Below are 19,662 nucleotides of genomic sequence, written 5' to 3'. Positions count from 1 at the left end.
TGTGATCTACAAGGAAATAGCAAAGAAAATGCCATAGACAGGCATAAGAACTGAGTTTGTTTTTTATATATACCATGGTGAGAATACAACCTTACAACTCTCAGGATGATTTTAAAATGCTACCAGGTGAGATCATTCATCTAACAAAATGAACAATGCACTGACTTGATTAAATTATGAAGTAGTAATAGATTTTTTCATTCCTAAGGTTTGACTAAAACCAAAACTTTTTAAGCCAGAAAAAAAGCTAAACTGGATCTGTCACCAGTTTTACGAAGAGGCCCAAACTTCACTAAATAACTGAGGTTGGAAAGTATCTCTGGGCTCTCCAAGTCCAATCCTTCTTCAAATCAGGGACAAACTCAAATTGTAACCCAGGTCCATGGATCCTGAGCCCAGAGAGTTTTGAATGTTTCCAAGGATGGAGCCAATATAGTCTCTCTGGTCAACTCACTATACTGCTTAGTTGCATCTCTTTTCCTTATATCAAACTAATTTTTTTCCTTGCTTCAGCTTGTGACTATTACCTACTGCTTATTGCCCAGGCAATAATTTTTGATATACACCATCTATTAATACTTAATGTGCCTAGCATAAGCATCACCATGGTCAAAAACTTCTAGCTTAATTCTGTTCACTCATTTTTTTAGTGATTTTTTTATCCAGAACAACTAGAGAGATTATTTTTTTCCTACTACACCATAAAAAACGATTCTTAAATGATGATGCATGTTCTGTGAAGAATATTAATCTATTCTCCCAGTAGTTTTACCTAAGAGTTGATTTACCTTGCTTCAGGCCTCCATTAAGTCCCAAAATTTTAGAAAGCTTCCATTCTCTTTGGTCTGTCTGCTTGACTGGTAACAAGGTTCTTATTTAATTCATTTCACTAAAAATGGCTTTTACCCACCTGCTTCAGCTTTTTGTTGCTTTTCAATCTTTTCCAGTCTCCCTAGCAAGGAGTCAATTTTGGTTTTTATTTGAGTTAATTCTTTCTTGATTGTTTGCAACTCATCTGATTTCACTGTGGAAGAGAGCAAAATGCAAAATATGAAATAAACTATATTTGTGGTAACATTCCCCCCCCCCAAGCAAAACATGTTCTTTCTTTCTTTTCTGTCTAATAGAAATTCTATTCTCTCATTTTTGTCAATATTTTCAGAGATTTAACTTTTAAAATTAACTTTGTTAGTTAAAGATGCAGAATCCTAGAAAACCACAGGATTCTAAGCCTTAATGGCAAGAGTCCATGTAAGGTGTGTTGCTCAATAATAGTCATTTCAGGAAAAAACATCTCAAAAACATCTTCATAAATCCAAGAAACTTTTACTTAAAGACAGCCTATAGTGAAAGAATAATTCAAATATTATAGACATGTCACAGTATTGCAATGTTATTTTGCTGGACTCTTTTGTATTAATATTGACAATAATAAAAAGATCCCTTACAGTACGTATTTCTCAGCAAGACTGAATGATAATATAAGTGCTAGGCAACCAGGAATGCAAGGTTATGTTCCAGTCAAAAACTTATTGCAAGAGGTGTCATGTTTTGTTGCTTCAAAAGCTTTCAGTTCAGTTTCAGTTGGCAATTTCTTGTACTCTTTCCAGCTATGGATAATATATGAAAATATTTCATTTTATGATCACATCCAAGGACATGGAGGCATCAGCTACAAATTTCAGCTATTAGCTGAAATTTCCAAATCTTTAGTGCACTGCTTTACTCTTCATTTTTGTTTATTAATGTGCTCCCATTGTCTAACCTAAGAAGGAGTAACTGATTTGGACATGTTTTGGCTTCAAAGGAAACAGTGTTGCAGCCCTCATAAATTATCTCATTAGTTTGGCATTATCAGAACATGTGTTTTATGCTCAGTTGGCACAAACAAATACACTTGCCCTATTTGTGCTAGGATATCACGTGGAAAAGGTCAAGAGGAGAAAATGGCAACTCTGCGCTAGCATGGAAGAATAAAGCCATTTATAAAGGACCAGAGTAGGAAACAAGAGCTGTCACTCTTATAACTATTCTAGGAAGAAATGGACCATCCCCATGATAGTGGAAGAGTACTGAGCTCTGTTACTTCTCCACCACTGCTGTAGGAAGATGTGCATTGACTTTGGTGTGTGTATCAAGAGCATGGACACACAAAACAGGAGGGTCCTTATTGAGCCTGGGAAAAGGGATGCTCTGCTATGAAGAACATGTTCCCTTTCTGTCAAAAGGGTCTTCTGGCTGCATCTTGCTGCATCAGTCCTGTTCACCGATTCTTGGCCATGTCTGTTATCATGGTGTCTCAGGTAATTTGTATTGGGCAGTCAATCTGATGATGAAGTGTGAAGACAAGTTATTGCCTGCTTCAGTAATAGTTAATGAATAGGTGTTTGCTCAAATGAGCCTTATTCCAAACTTGTAGCATATTCACTGAGGTTGAAACCAAAGATTTTTATCTTAGAGTCTGGGCCATGTGCATTATAGTATAGCATGTCAGCTAAAGGCAGTAGGTTGCTATACGCAGTAATGCACTTGTTTAATCGTGCTCATATTGAGAAATTGCATCATCTCACAGTATAGGCTGAAACCTCTGATCTTACATTGAATGAACACAAGGACTTAAAGAAAAAAGCATATTTTTCTATAAAACTATAAAACTAAAATTTTTCTATAAAACTAACCTTTGTGCTAGACTCTTATATGCTATACAGTATTTGATGGAATTATTTTGTGTATTTAAAGAATGAAGGTTTAAAATGTTCTTAGAGAAATAATGGGTCATTCTTCAATCCCACAGATATGAAACAAAATGTTAAGATTCTGATAAATATATATTTAGAAGGTTACTGATTCCCCAGGGGCAGTGGCTGGTCCATCTTGGAGTAGCAAGGTATCTCAGAATCCAGAGTGAAATGTTGTGAACTGCTCCAATGGGGAATGCTAAGTGCTGGCAGCAACCCACCATGAAGCCTGTTGGCAACACATTCCGTGCAGCCGAACTGTTGTGTCAGGGATGCTCCCTTGACTGGCAAACTGCAGGCTGGCCAGGCCTGAAAGGTCAGACCCAGAAGTGACACTGCAAGGACCTAATGGTATTTGTCTCCACTCTACTAAGCATAGCAGAAAATGTTTGCACATCTGAGTTTGACACGGAAACATGCTCATGCCTAGCGCTGCTGTTCATCTCTGGTCTGCTGCACAGGGGCTTCCATGTGGTGTCTCTGGAAAAACTAGGTCGGGAAGAAGATGGCACCAGAGGGAACAAGACAAAAACAAGGACTCCCGGAACAAACCCCAGTGGAAAAGGACAAGGGGGTGCTGGGCAACAGATGACTGAAGATGAGCCAGTGTGTGCCCAGGTGGCCAAGATGGACTATATTATCCTGGCCTGTATCAGCAACAGTGTGGGCAGCATGACCAGGGTAGTCACTGTCCCTCTGTACTCAGCACTGGTGAGACACCTTGAGTGCTGTGTCCAGTTCTAAGCACCTCAATTGAAGAAAGATTGAGGTGCTGGAAAGTCTCCAGAGAAGGGCAGTGAAGGCAATGAGGCTGGTGAAAAGTCTAGGAGTTAATTCATATGAGAAGAGTTTGAGTGAGTTAGGGTTGTTTGGCCTGGAGAAAAGGAGGCTTGGGGGAGACCTTATCATGCTCTACAACAAACTGAAAGGAGGCTGTAGATAGGTGGGAGGTGTCCACTTCTCCCACATAACTGGTGATAGGGCAAGAGGACATAGCCTCAAGCTGCACCTGGGGAGAGGTTCAGGTTGGATGTTAGAAGTAATTTCTTTATGGAAATGGTGGTTAAACATTGGAAATGACTGCTTAGGGAGTCACCATCCCTGGAGGTGTTCAAGAAACCACTGTCTGACATTAATGCTATGGCTGACAAGGTAGTGAGCAGGTAAAGGCTGAACTGGACAATCTGGAGGTCTTTTCCAGTCTAAATTATTCTATGATTCTGTGGTTATAGAGTCATTTGCTTCAAGTTAACACTAAAAAGGTAATCTGTAATTTGAAAGGTAATTTGTAATTTGAAAGAAAAAAGAAAAAAATCTCAACCAGTCTGCACAAGTGCCAAACTTTCACTCTGTTTCCAACATTATGATGGTGCAATTATTTGAATTGCTTATTGTTTTACCTTGCAGAGGATTGTACAAGTCTTCAAAATTATTCTCCTAGAGAAATTCCACTCTCAATTATACTGTAGTGGGTATTTCTGTAGTAAGCAGCAACTACCAAAGACAAATTATGAAGGACTCTGATGATAAATAAGTTGAGCATGAGCCAGATCTTTTCCTCGTCACAGTTTAACTGTATCCAGCAACTGAGCACCACACAGTTGTTCACTTCCCTCCAACACCCAGAAGGATGGGGGGAAGAAAATAAGGAGGGTAAAAGTGAGAAAACTCATTGGTTGAGATTAGAACAGTTCATTAATTGAAATACAATATAATAATAATAATAATAATAATAATAATAATAATAGGAAAACAACAGAGACAGAAATAAAGTCCAAGAAATAAAAACAATGCAAATGAAAACACCCACTGGCAGATGCCCTGAAGAAGCCCTGGCCAACCTTCCATTTAATTTATTGTTGAAGATGATACCATGGTCTGGAACATCCCTTTGGCCATCTGGGGTCACCTGTCCCAGGTATGTCCCCTCCCAGTTCCTTATGAATCCCCATCCTGCTCATTGGTGGGGTGAAGCAGAGAAGGACTTGACTCTGTGTAAGCTCAGCAGTAACTGAAAATCCCTGTGTCATCAATGCTGTTTCCAGCACAAATTCACAGCACAGCCCTATAGTAGCTACTGAAAGGAAAATTGACTCTGCCCCAGCCAAACCTAGCACACCACTCTAGCCAGCACTTGTGAGGCCACATGTGGGGCATTGTGCCCACCTCTGGGCTCCCCAGTATGGCAGGGAATGAAGAGGACAAAGCCAGACTCTTCTCAGTAGACCCCACTGACACACCAAAGACCTTTGGCATAAATTAAAGCATGTGAAATTTCATCTAAACACCAGAATTTTATTTTCTCTTCCCATGGGTGTAGTCAGACACAGTCCTGGGAAATTTGCTTTGCAGGGCATTTGCACCAGAGGAGCTCCAGAGGTCCCTTCCAAACTCAACCATTCTGTGAGTCTGTGATAGTACTTGGCAAGAACTTCAGGTTTTTAAAGCAGTGTTACAACAAAGATAAAATGTAAAGATTATAAATTTTGTCCTCTAGGTGTCCTGCTTTGAGTATATAAATACTTCTTTAAAACACCATGCATTTTTTTAAAAATTGATCTCAGCAAGAAATAAAGCTGTTGGTAAACATGATACCAGAACTGCATGCATCCAAAATATCTGTTCATCTGCTTTTGAGCAATAGAATAGGAAAATAAAATAACTTACTCTTTGGGAATTTTTTCCCAATTAACAGATAAAATAAAGGACAGCAGATAACAGAAATGCACATATTGAAAGGGAGAATAATTATTAATAAAACTAGTAATGGCTAAATATCTTCAACAACTCTGATGCAAAAATGTAAATAAACAGGTGAAATTTGTTGATGACATGACATTGAAAGATATCACTTATTCAGAGTAAACTGGAATGGAAGAAGAGGTGAGGTGACTTTAGGGAATGTTACATTAGAAACAAAATCATGAGATTTCACTGAAAAAACCCTACAATTAACAACAGAAGTCCTACTCTTAGTACCAAGGCTCATCAGCAGAAGAAGATAGTGACAGAATTATCCTTGGGTTGATAACAGACTATCACTATTTGCAACCATCAGAAGGAAAATGCAGTGCTAAGGTGTGTCAAATGATGCATTGCAAAGGATGGAGAAGTGTATTGTCTCTGTATGAGGACCTGGAGAGTACAGGTTGAACCACTGATTCTAGCAGGTACATGTGTAGAACAGCTCTGAAGATGACCATAAAAATGGAAAGCCTTTAGTGTGACAGAAGTGTTTTACTTGTTTGCTGAAGACAAAAAAAGGTAAAAAGAAATAACACTTTTATGCTAAAACAGTGTTGGAACAGCAACAACAACAACAACAACAAAAGAATATGAACAAATGAGAAACAAACTAAGATGGAAATCACAAGGAACAGGAAAAAACCAAACCCCAACTACTTTTAAGATGTATGTTAAAGGATTTGATGATGCTGCTACTTGCAAGAGTAAGGAATTTGATTCAGTGACCCTTTTAGCCCTTTGTGGCCTTCTAGAATGCATCTTTCATTGAAGCACCTAACACCAAAGGAGACAGTCACATCCAGTGCATTATAAGAGGAATAAAATGAAGATCAATTGCATTTTTAAAAATGAAAGTGGTACTGTTGAATTATAGCTTTTCGTGAAACATATTTTTTGCTGTAACTGCAAATTGATTCATCCACAAAGCGTGATTCAGATTCTTTGGGAAGAAATGTCATGTATTTTTAACTAAGCCCTTCATGTTTAATATAAATTATTTTATCATATTTTATTACTGTAGATATCACTGAAAAATGGATCAGCTGAGGAAGCTAAATATAAACTCTATGAGTCAAAATTAATTCATTTAAAGACATAATTCAATACATATTTTAACATCTGAAGTGTCTACTCCTTAATTTCAACCACACAGAGTATAAAAGATTTGATTAATATTTTCCTCCTGATTTCAGATCTACAAAATGAAAGTGCACACTCTGAGCACTTCAATTTCTACATTGTAATAAAAAGTGAGCTCTTCCCAGTTCTAAATAGCAATTTGAATATACTGCTTCATACCATTAACATGAAGAATTACTATGTGTGATTTACCTACCAACATGTTTAATTTTGTGAGTTACTTTTGGTAATTTGGAAATGCTGATTTATGTTCTTCTAGTCTTTGGAGTTAAAAAGAAAACAAAATATTGATAACTGTTCCTGGAAAAATTATGGATTTAGGAAAGAAATAAAATCTTATATTTTGGAAGCAGATTTATAACACATATTGTCACTTTTTGGTCAAACAGGAGTTTACTGTGCTGGCAGGTATTTTGCAGATATGCTTATCAATGAGCAAGGCATTTTTGATACTATGATTTTTTAAATAGATTTTGTCGCCCTGGTTATCAAGAGTTTTCTAAAGCCTTCTGAGTTTACATTCTTGTAGAGAACTTTCTCACACAACTTTCTGTAAGTAACCTATTGTTTTGCATTCTTTCATAGAGGCGGAGAAATTTGATGTACAGGTAGTTTGTCCAGTGTCGTTGGAGAGGTGGCACGTTCACCCTCCAATCCACTGGCACCTTTTGAGAACTATAAAAGATTGGAGTCAGAAAAAATAAATTAGTCTCTTCATCGTGACCAAGGCTGTGGTGCGTCATTTTTGCTTGTGTCATTTGGTGACAAGATTTGTGCAACAATGAACATCTGCCTTTGGATTTCTGTTTTTCTGAAGTGAGTCCTTTTGATTCTGGTGATTTCACTTAGGGGTCTGCTGTGTTCTGACCTTTAATATGACAAGTATGGGTTCATTTTCTGGATCCAGTCTGAGTGTGAATCTCATATCTGTGAGATTTCTACTTACATCTGAAAGGTCTATTAAGGAAAGTGATCTCATGAGAGTTTTGCTATATGGGAGTTAAATCTTCCAAGCATTGTCAATACCATTTTGACATTGTTAATTCTAAATTTGCAATTAATATATTTCATTAAACTCAGAATGGCTTCCTTCCCATGAACTACATTTCTCCTTACTGAAGAAATCCTTTATTTACCTAACAATAAATTAATGTTAGAATTGATAGTGCATTAGTTCAAGGGGTTCAGATTAGCAGTATAGAGTAAGGGGCTACAAAATATTAAATTGCTTTCTCCCACAATTCAATATAACCAAATTTTCCAAGAAAATGGCAAAGGAAGTTGCAAAACATACCTTCTCTACTTAAAAAAATTGAAGCTCTAAGGGAATGGCTCTGCTGTTTCTCTGATAAAGTTCTTACAATAAGCTGATTACATTCCTGTCCAAGTCAACAAAATCATGTTTCTACATTTATGATGGGTTGACTAGAATTGACAAAAAGGGAAGTAATTCTTTGGGAAAATTAGGCATGAAAATTTGTATATTGTGTGTCTGACTCCTTTTAAAGATCTTTCTGCATGCAGAAAGAAAATTTTGTGCTATTTATTTTATGACAATAAAAAGTCTGCATTTTTTTTTCCAATTGTCATTGTAATGAATTGAAGATAGAAACTAACATAGGTCAAAAAGCCAATGTTTTAAGTGATGCATCTTGCAGCTCTCCTTTCAGTTAAAGAGCTGGATCCAAGGATGATCTTGTCCAAATACCTGGAGCTCTAAGACTGACACTTTTAGAATTCAGATCACACCTAAATACATTGAAGGATACCTCCACTGGGGAATAACACTGTCTGTTTGGGTCTGGATACTCCTGATTGCACTTCCATTAAATAATTTATAGTTTCTGCAATATTTGCCGTATTTTGCAGGCAGTGGTTTGTAAATCTTATACTGCCTGTGGATACTTGGACTAGGGTTGAATCCTATAATCTATGCTATGCATTATTTAAGTCCTAACACAGTATTACAAAGAATTTTTTGAAATGTAGAAGAAATAAAGCAATTTTTTCAGTAGTTCTGAGGAACAAATATCTGTATATTAAATAAATATCTGCATATTAATGTAATATTCTCTCCCTCATTCACTACAATAGAAATTCAGGTTTCTGGGTGAGAGCTTTTCTTGACATTTGTTGGGATACAAACACTAAGATCCTCAGCTCTCTAGAAGAATTTTATAGTTATTCTTGTTCTGGACAATGAGAAAAATATATAAAAAACTTACCTGAAAATAAACTCTCTTTTCATGGCAATGTGCATCAAAAAAGCCCAATGCATACTTTAGGACAATTAATAATTTGAATGCACTGATACATCTAAGTATTCATATAGATAAGACAACAGAAAATGATGAGAAAATGAGATCTAACTAAAGCTTTAGTTCACTGTGTGAAACCCCAAAGATCCAAGGACTGAAAAGGACTGACAAAGTAATTTAAGTTCTAAGTTTCCTAAAGTGAAGATCTTGAGCTGCTTCATTTCTTTTAAAATAATAGAAGAAAACAAAATTTGTTACTTAAAATATTGAGGAAAGAGTTCATATGCACTTCAAGGTGCATATGAAAATGTCTAGGCTCATGTTCATCCTCCAGAGAACAAAGGAAATATTGCTACTCCCAGACATCCTTTTAGGGTCTGAGTGAGCTTCATAATATGACACCTAAATTTAGATGTCTTCCTGTGTGTTAGGCATCAAAGCTCTTGTTAGTGGTAACGGACATCCAGCCCATTCATTCCCTGGAGATTTGGAAGTGATTTAACTGTACATGCAACAGAGCCTGTCTGTCAGAACATCATCCTTTCCAAGGAATGTCTTGAGATCCTTATTCCTGAGTGCACAACATTATCTTTAGCTGTGCTTTCCACATGTCCATTTTTTCAGTCACATGCATTTACATGTTTATTACATGTTTTCCTTCAAGGTGTCTGATATCATCTGGTCATACAATAGGATCAAGAATGGATCCTAATGGGCTCACGAGGTCCATCTTCTTTGTTTGATACTAGCATGTAAGATTTGAATATGTTATTCAAACAGAGTATATGACTGGGTCCTGTTGATGCCGTAATTAACTCCTCTGGCAGTAAGATGTACTGTTGATGGATTCACCTATTCATGGTAAGACAGCATGATATTTTGCTGGCCACTAGTACTGCAAAAGACTTATTGAAGTTCCTTCATTCTTTCTAATATCTGATCCCTACCTGATCTTTCTCTTCCTCTTCCAGTGACTCTTCCAAGGACAGTATCACTCCACATAAGGGACAGGGGAAGACGGGTGGGTGCTGAAAGATGCACGAAGAGGAAGATGAAGTTCCCAGGACATACTAGGGAGTGGGGAGCTTGGTGAGCTTGGAGGAGGGAACACCTATTGTTCACCTAGCTCTTCTATTAACCCTTATTCACTAAAGAAGGGTTAAATAAGCCCAAGTTGCCAATCCTGTTTTGAACTTCCTTTAAAACAAAGACATTTTGCCTCTTTCTACACTCAAAGGAATCTGGTAAAAAAGAGAACCATAACCCAACCTCCCCTGCCCCCCCTGCCCAGTCCACCCCTACCAGCTTACATACAACCCTGAGGTCTCCACAGAAATCAAGGTGCCTCTGTCTGTCCGTAACAAGATTATTATATATTTTGTTTTTTATTATTACCAGCAGTTCACGAGATCTCATGGTTTATGAACAGTCAGGTTGAGAGGAGACTTTAAAAAGCCTTTTTTTGAGGCCAAGGGAGCAGGTCAAATGTTGAAAGAATTTCCTTCAAAAATGTCATCAATGTGCTCCTTGACTTGCAGGAGAGGCCTGGAAGCTTTGGTAATCAAACCATTTTTTCAAGCTAGAGATTTAGGCTAGGAAATGACTGCAATAGGGCTACCTATATAGTGGAAGCTGTTTGCAGAAATTGCTAGGATCATTGTTTCAATAATATTCGACTGATAAGAGCAACTCACATTTGGATCCTGAGGAAGAAGCCCCACTTGAAGTGGACCGTGATGCTCCCTTCATGGAGAAAACCCCTTTGCCTCTACGAGTTGTTGTCACAGCCACACGAGGACGTTTGAGTGGAATCACTGCACGGGGCGGTGGGGGGACACGGCCATGGTAATCAAACAACCTAGAAAAGATTAAGTCAGCTGGACTCCACAAACCCCTCTGTGATTTCATGTCATGGGAGCTCTGTTTTTTCTGATTTCTGTTTTCTGATAACATTTGCATGTTATCTGAGAAAATTACCCTTTGAAACTGTAATCACTTTATATCAAGTCAAATTAGATTTCAAGGACCTATGCACATTAAGTGCCTTATTCAGATTTCAGTCACACACTGGTGTGCAGACCAGCTCAGATTTTTTTGTGTGTCATTTAAATGAAGGATGTATTATGGGACTCTCCTATTTGCTGTGTGGAAAATCCATAACTTGCTTTCCACAGGTCCACATCATTTCATTGTTCACAGCCAAGAGCAGTACATTTTGTTGTGACATTTCAGCTCCTTTATTACATGCATGGCTTAAATTCTAGCTTTCTATTTGCTATTCTTAAAGATGTAAAAGTAAAGTAGAAAAGAGAACTTTCCTGAAGACAACAATCACCATAAAGAAATATTCTGCAGTTTCTGAAATAACAAGAGTTTTTGCATATACTCTCTTTATTGCTGAATGAATTGGTGTAGAAATACTAAAATACCCAAGCATGCTTAATAAAAAAAAAAAAAAAATTGTTCAAACCAAAACCACTATAGCAGGCAGATATTCAGACTTTTACCACTACAGTCAATAAAAGATACTCTATGACAAAAATGAACTTTTGTTCCCAATCAGAATAGCCTAATCCTAAGGATACAGTTATCAATAGTAGGTAGCTAACCTGTGTAGAGGGAAATAAAGGTAGTAAAAAAGATAATCAAAGCTACAGATATATTTAGAACATAAAATATATGGGTTCTGGATACAATAGGTCAGGAGAAGAAAGTTCAGAAAACAAAGATTTCCAGTTCAGAGTCTGAAGCAGAGGGATAAGCAACACCCTCATAAAATATTCTCAAATTTATTTGCAACTAGTAATTATGGACATTTATAACCAGATGTTTTAATTTTCACAGTTGCAAGTACTGTCATCCAGCTGGGCAGATAGATACACATTTGAAAACAGACACACAAGAAACAGAAATTCACTCACCACAGCATCTAACAGTATAATGAACAGAACTCAGAGTCAAATTTAAATATTCTAACCTATTTTCTGGTAAGTACATACAAACCACACTTCTGTCTGTACTGTAATCCTACAGACAGTGTAATCATCTCCTTCCTTTTCCATAGCTGCCTACAAAATGTGACACAGAGGTCCTGTCACACTCAGTGACTGAAATCCATGGCCTCAAATATTCCCACAAATGAACAGCTTCTAGCCATTGTTAGCATAACTAAAGAATTGTGTGTGAAAATGGACACTAAACATTTTTTTTACTTTTAACACAAATATTAATGTTTATTGTCACTCATCATTTATCATATTAAATGATCTGTAGGTTGGTCATAAACTCCTTTATGATATTACTAGGCAAAAATGTTTCTGAAGTGCTATAAGCTGTCATGCAAAAGTTCATAATATGATTTTTAGTCTGAAGGTGACATTTTTTTAGCTTCCAATAGTTTGTGTTTAGCTAATATAGTGAACTGTGAAACTATGCTTCCCTTTCTCGAAATATATAAAAGAATGTTTATCTAAATGATTGTTATCAATCTATTCCTGCTTTTGTTTGTGAAATTATGCAAAGCTTTTGGGCTTGGTATTTCATTTTGCCCTGTTCTGTACATTCCAATAATATGCTTTCTTTTAAAAAACTGTGCTTCCATTTATAGTTTTGAAGCACCATGCCTGTTTTTCTGGTGCCTGTAATATGAGAAATGATAAAGAGAAATGCTTAGTTCCAAAGCAATTCTCTGTCCCAGTAATCACTAGTGTGCATACAACTATGCCTTTTCTTTCAGTCACCCTTCTAAATTTACAGTTCTGATCTTGCCAATCTGTCTTCATATAGATTTTATTTTAAAGAACTATCCATTCCTGACACCCTTTTTTGCCCCATCACTGCTTTAGTCAAGGTAAGAAAGACATATTCTCCCTTCAAGGAATTGGGAAAGTTAATAACATTAATTGGTTGAAATATTAGAAAAGAAGATTTATGGTTTGGGATAAAACATAGAAATTCAGAAAGTTCAGAAGTTCAGAAATTCAAAGAATCCTGACTATATTTCTTAATTTATATTTCCTATAAGTAGTTTGTATACCAAATTCTCCATGGGATTTTCTTTTCTATGATTACTATATTGAGATTTTCATCTTTCCCTTCATCAACTTGTATATCAAGACTATTTGCCTTGTACAGTTTTTATTTTCAGATCAGCATGTCCAGCCTTATGCGGCCAACCTCATATGCAGGTTTTCTACCATAGAAGTTCTGCTGTCTTAATTCTGAAAGACTTCTAAATTTAAAAAAAAAATTATACTATTGAATAGATCTATGGATACATTTCACTGTCAATGGTTTTCCATAACAACACAGTTATCAAGACAGACACCAAGAAGCAACCCTTCATGTCCAATAAGGTTTTGTTTTTTTTTTTTTTTTTTAATTTTTTTTTTGTTGTTTTTCTTGGTGAAAATTAACCATTACAATTTATCATTTCTGCTACCCATAAAATACAGAACTGAGGAAAAAGCTAGACATATACCTTTAATATTCGTGTGGCATAGATGAGAAACATTATTCTGTTTAAAACCATACAATTCCACAGATGAAATTCAGAGCTGTAACCTTGGAAAAAATAAATAAAAGCCTATAGAAATCAACTTTTTATAGGACATGTGCTACTCCTACTGCAAAGGCTGGGCTGAGCAGGATTAAACTGCTTTGATAGCTTTTACTTCATATGTTCATAATCTATGTTATATCTCTCTATTTTTGTCCAAAGGGGGTATGGTGGTTTATATGCAAAGCTAAAACTAGTGGCTCAAATTGAACCCACATCAGGAGAAAAACACGAAAATATTGTTTCTGCATTTTTCTTACTGTGTTCCTTAGCAGAAAGGTATATAGCACATGCTAACTTAACTTCTGGGTGTAAACTGTTCCCTTGCTACTGTCATTACTTTACACAGAAGAAATACCAGAACAGGTTGGTGGAGCAATGCTTTGTTCCTCTCTGGCTCACTTGTCCTGTGCCAAACCAAGCTGCTCTAATGCAAAAAACACAACACTGCTGGATAACAAGTTGGTTATCTGTGATCATTCTTACTACTTCTGTGTTGTGGGGATTCTGCTACATCTGAGTAAATACATTTTCATAGTGTTAAGCTAGGCTGTGTGTAACTACTCAAGGCAGAATCTCCAATTGCTCATGCATCCAAATTATTTTTGTCCTACAGGAACACACTGTTCAGCTTGCCCTTTTGCTTCTCTCAGAGTTCTTCTGGACTTCTAAACATTCTTGGAACATTCTTGAGGAGACATTGTGTCTTTTTGTACACATGGATGAAAATACAAAGCCAGGAACATCATACTGAAGAATTTTGCAGCCAATATACATCCCAGTGAAAGGAAGCCTGGAAGAACTCTATTAAACTACCATTAAACTGTTCAGCACAGCAAATACCCCAAAAGCTCTTAGAGAAGGATAAAATCTAAAGATCTATTTAGTAAGCATACATTTGATGGTGGTGATTTCTCTGCGAGATATTAAAAATAGTCTTCTGATACATGACAGAAATAATGCAATGAATAATCAATAAAATCAGAACTAGCCTGTTTAACCAAACAATGGGATTATATTATCAACAAGCATGAGAAATTATGTAGGATATACAAAAGTACAGGCACACATACCGATTGTAGAAATCATCTCTGTAGTAATCATAATCAAAGACATAACCACTGTGGAAAAACACAGAAAAACAAGAATGAACTGGATTATAGGAAAATACATACTGATTAAAACTTCTGTGATAATATGGGCTTACTCTCAAATTTCTATCCTTTCTTCAAAGTCCTTCCACTTCTTTTGTACTGTGTACAATGTACATTATATTTGTCAATGCTGTTAGCTATCACTGTATATTTGGAAATGTGAAGTCTGGGGCACGCAGAACTGTGTAAACAGTTGACAGCACACAGATAGGATTTAACACAGTGAGACAGCTCTGTAATTAGAGGATCATTATAGTGTAATTCTCTGAGTGATCAAATGAAGTTAGCATTCAAAACTGACACCCTCTTCTTTTCTGGTCTAATATAGCATCATCAGTGGAGTTGGAAGACAGTTAAATACATGAAAGAGTGGGAAATGAGTGAGAAGGTGAGCTAAGAAAATTACTTTGATTTAGAGAAACATGAAATGATTGGACTTCTTGCTGGTCCTTCAGTTCACCAAATTATTTTCATCCAAGAGAGAAAAAGTAAAAAGTTAAAAAAAATAAATGCTAAATAAGTGTTAAAGGGATGCATTTCCTCTCAGGTTCAGGAAGGAATATACATACCAATCTAAGAAAAGACAGGCACCATCAAGGGAAATGAACAAATGTGAAATTACACAGGTCCATGAGAAAATTACTTTTGAGCTGTCAATAGCAAAGTCAATCCCAGATTCCTGGTTTTGCATTCCATTAGCAACTTTCTACTTTTGTGGTGAAGAAATAACAAAGTCCTATCTATCTCATACACCCAAACACCCCCTGCCCCAAACCAACAACCAATGAGCCAATAAAGGCTCTGCATGGAAAAGTCACATGGGTTTATTTATACTCTGCCTAGTAACATGCTCTTTTGAGCATGTTTTGAGAAGTATTGTGTTTTGAGAAGTATAATAATGAATAGTAAAAGTAAGAAACATCAAGAAAGTATCACAAAAGGAGAAGCTTTAAGTGAAAAAGGAAAAAGGTAGAAAAGACAGAGGTAGAAAGGACAAAGCACAGAAGAAAACTTTCCCTGAAAATAAAGGGACATTATAGAATGATAGTGTGATTTAATGATAATGTGAATGATAGCTCTTGAACATTGAGCAAATTGGGGTTTTTAGTGCATATTTTGATAAATATGTCAAGAATTCTACCAAAGCAGGTCAGGGCACAATTTCCATCTCTACACACTTCTTTCACATGCAAGTGCCCAATTGCAAATAATAGAATTCTAAGTTGTACTGTTTGCCTGCACAATATTACAGTAGAAGATCATGGGAGCTGCAGATGACTGTGGCCCTTTTTGTAATTTATTTGAGAAAAGAAATCCTAAGATGCATTTCATGTGAAACACTGAATTGAACAACCCTGAGAGACTAGAATCCAGCAGCAGGTAAGGTTGTGCGGTAGAGGATGCAAAATATCTTTAAATAATAGTAGGCTGTGTATAGTCATGTGTCAGTATCTTAATGTAAAACTAGTATTTTTTTTTTCCTAAACTATATGACAGCTCCAATTTTGTTTTTCACTTCAGTCTGCATGGAACTAAGAAGTAGCAGGTATCAAAGATATTATTTTATTTACAGCTTACTAATGGTTTTATTTAGCTGAATGATTAATAGCTTCAGTAAGCCCATACTCAATATTCCATGTGTGTTTCTAAGTAGAAGATAATGGGCAATTTGAAGAAAAAATATTAAATTTAAAGCCCTGTCACACGAAACTTTTTGCCTGGAGTTGACATTTATTTGATTTGCATAAAGATCGGACAAATTCACTTTTTCAAGGTTGAAGACCATTAAGCTGGTTAAGAATAATTCACTGGCACCAGCTAGAGTAAGGCTGAAGGACGACTATATTTTTCTGTAGTAAGTCAGCTCTGGCTTAGAGAACAGCAAAAGGACTGCTGGCCCCTCAATAGGTATGTTGTATGATGATGTTTCATCAGTGATAACATGTTGAAGAGATTATGGCGTGAAAGCAACCAGTACATCTCTCCATCTACAGCCATAATTGTTCCTATTTCTGCATGTCAAGGGACAGACATAAGACTTGGTGAGTGCTGCAGTATAACACCAAGCAGAAAATTAGCACAGATATTCACTGGCACTGAGATCAAGGTGACTACAAGGCTCTTAACCTCTTGAGAGTTATTCCTTAGCAACCCAACAGCCTGTATAATGGAAGCCACAGGTAATCACTCATACAGTGTTGAATAGCAAATACTCAGCAGGTCAGAAGCAGAGAGAGGTTTAAAAAAGCCTGTGAACTGGTGGAGTCAGCAGTTTCCTAATGGCACTGTAAACAAGCAGATTACTTACCCACAATCATGTGCCTTCTCAACAATATTAACAATAGAACTGCCTGCATGATGCTGATATTAATGCAGTAGACAGTAAAAGACACTACTTTACATGTGTCTCACAATGAAGCAAAGAAAACTCATCAATAAAATGTGCTTCTACTAAGCAAAAGTCATGGTTCCTTTTCCTAACTTAGTATCACCAAGACAATTTTGTACAAGCTGTCCCTCGTGGTTTCACTAAGCACTATGCATATATTTAAAACTCTGTATGCCTGAAGAATAAATGTTTCCCCCAGACCATATTTTCAGAGCTATGATGCTGTATGTATTCAAAGTTCCTGTGCATATTAGCAGTTGCACATGTGCCAAGTGGGCAAATACAGTTATCGTTCTGCATCTTTGAAATAAATGTATGGATGCTATTATGTCTTTATATACCTGATGTTTAAATCATATTACTACAAAAGTACAATCTTTTTTCCATTCTCTATGCTATGCCCTCAAAAGATATTTATAAACTAATGATCACATCCTGTTTTAACTTGGATCCAAACATCAGTAGTATAACTGACTTCTGTGGGGTTGTTTTAACTTTAGGAGAATTAATGCAGGACAGAGCAGAAATACCTTTTGTTATGTTCCTGTCAACAAGACTTTTGTGTTCCATTTAAATCAGCCTTAGCTAATATTGTTTTTTTCTTTCCACAGGTACAAAGATATTTAAATCATAAATGTTGACAGAAAAGGCATAATGGATCTTAATTTAATTGATGGTGCTATTGCAATTTATACTGTCAGTTTCTTCTCTGTTGTGAGGCCTGAATAAAAGTATTAAATATAAAAGCAATATTTGTTCAATCAAATTCTTTTTGGGAAGCCCATATCAACCTAATGGTTGAAATTAGTATTCCAGTCATTTGTGAAATCATTTCTCATGTCATGGGATAAGAGTGTTAGAAATTGTTCTTGTTGAGAGCAAAAGAGAATCAGTCTAAACTGATATGATGTTAAAAAGGAAGTTGATGAGGGTAGCTAGACGATTTAGAGAAGAAGCATCGAGAGATGGAAACTTTCCCTATTAGAAAATCAATCAGATGGAAGTTACTTCCATAAGCTGTTGAAAAAACATGCTGGAGATTTCAAGCCACTTTTCAGTGGATGGTTACCTACATTCTCAAACATGAATCAAATTGGTGGGCTGAATCCCACCAATTTTGAATTTTGAAGAAAATTCAATTTTATGTAAGGATGAGAATGCTCATAGAAGCGGAGGGACATTGCTGTTTTGCAGTTCAGATTGTATGTTCTACAGAGAAAGAGAACATTCTCCAGAGCATGCTTTTTTGCTGACCAACTTACTGTCAAAAGACAAACTATTTCAGTGATTCTTTCAACTAATATATTAGATGTTTGCAGGAAAAAAGAGGGGGCTGGAAGAGGAAAAATAATTGCAGAGAAGTATTTTACATTCATGTCCATAATGAAGTTATGAGGGCAAATAAGTATAGTTAAAAGGAAAATATTAACACCAAAATCCCCAATCACTTGTCCCAAAATGCCAAACAACTGAACATAATCTACCAACTGTATATTTCAATTAAGGATTAAATTGCATAGTAATTTTGTAACCATAAGCTAATAAAAGTTTTTTAATTTTTTTCCTAATTCTGCAAATTTATTTAATTAATAAGAGCAAGATGTATTTTTTCCTGAGTGGGGAAAAAATAAGGAGTTAAGTTTCAAAAAGTGCAGCATGAAATGTAATATTTTAAATGGATGGGTTTTTTTTCTGCAAAACTGAAAAATTTCTTGCAGTTCTAATCTGAAGAGGTGCATTTTGTCCAAGGAGGACCTGTATACATAAAAAAGATGACATACAGTACTCCATTTTCCATTAAAGTATCTTTCTGCAGGCTCTAGGCAGAATTTATTTGCAATATGATCAGGCTGTATTTTTTCCGTCTCTAGATATGTTCCTTCTCTACTTTCATTCTCTCTTCCAAGAACTCTTATCCCAGTGAAATGCATTTTGGGAAAACTGTTGAATTTATTGTGCAACCTGAATTTTAGGCAAAGTTTGGGCAAATATTCAAAGTTGCATATACGCAATCAGGTAATTAAAACACTAAGACATTTTCCTGTAGAGGATTAGGCAAAGCTTGTGAAATAGACATTGAACAAGAACAAAGAAATTGAGATCAATATTCAGACTCTGGGGATCAGCTGGTTTCAGAGTTGATTATGGAAGCAAGACAGACAATAGTGATGCAGGCAAAACTAAACCCCAATAATTTTCTGTATGGCTAAGTATTAGAATTCCTTCTAACTAAAACTACTTACTGTGGCTGCAGGCACAGCCTGTGCTTAACAATGTTATCCTGATGATCTTTAGAAACAAAAGAGCAGCATATATATAAATATACCTGTGTAAATCTACTTAATATCTCCCCAACCTTTCTCCTCCTGTTGCAAAACTATTTTTCTGTCATCTAAAGTAATGTTCAATTATTTATGTTTTCCGTAGGAACATTTCATAGTAAGGCAAAGAAAAGGATTTCAAGTGGCCCAACCATTTCCCAAGGTGTCCTTTAAATGTATAGTCTGATTGGGGAGTTCATAATGTCCCTATGGTATTTTTTCTTAGTACAAGAGAGATGAGTCCTGCCTGTTAAAAATCTGTTTTAAATTCAGTGTGTTCACAGTACTACTGTCAAACCATACACATGTGATTGATTATCCAATTTGCTAATAATATTGTGTACATTGAAGGAGTGTCA

General features: G+C 36.2%; 1 protein-coding gene across 6 annotated transcripts in view; it reads right to left on the bottom strand.

Moving 5' to 3' along the window:
* Nucleotides 1-19,662, bottom strand: part of RALYL (RALY RNA binding protein like) — a 377,933-nt gene that overhangs the window by 23,801 nt on the left and 334,470 nt on the right. For 5 of the 6 annotated variants that reach the window (XM_053955902.1, XM_053955880.1, XM_053955886.1 and 2 more), the window contains 4 exons: nucleotides 14,513-14,560; nucleotides 10,576-10,739; nucleotides 9,829-9,909; nucleotides 911-1,024 (listed from right to left, as the gene is read on the bottom strand). In XM_053955902.1, the coding sequence (XP_053811877.1) occupies nucleotides 911-1,024; nucleotides 9,829-9,909; nucleotides 10,576-10,739; nucleotides 14,513-14,560 (407 nt within the window). The remainder of the gene's footprint in view (nucleotides 1-910; nucleotides 1,025-9,828; nucleotides 9,910-10,575; nucleotides 10,740-14,512; nucleotides 14,561-19,662) is intronic. The other variant, XM_053955909.1, reaches the window with a different exon arrangement.

This window comes from Vidua chalybeata, chromosome 1, assembly GCF_026979565.1.
Source record: "Vidua chalybeata isolate OUT-0048 chromosome 1, bVidCha1 merged haplotype, whole genome shotgun sequence".
Lineage (NCBI taxonomy): Eukaryota > Metazoa > Chordata > Aves > Passeriformes > Viduidae > Vidua > Vidua chalybeata.
This window is presented reverse-complemented; position numbering and strand designations above follow the sequence as displayed.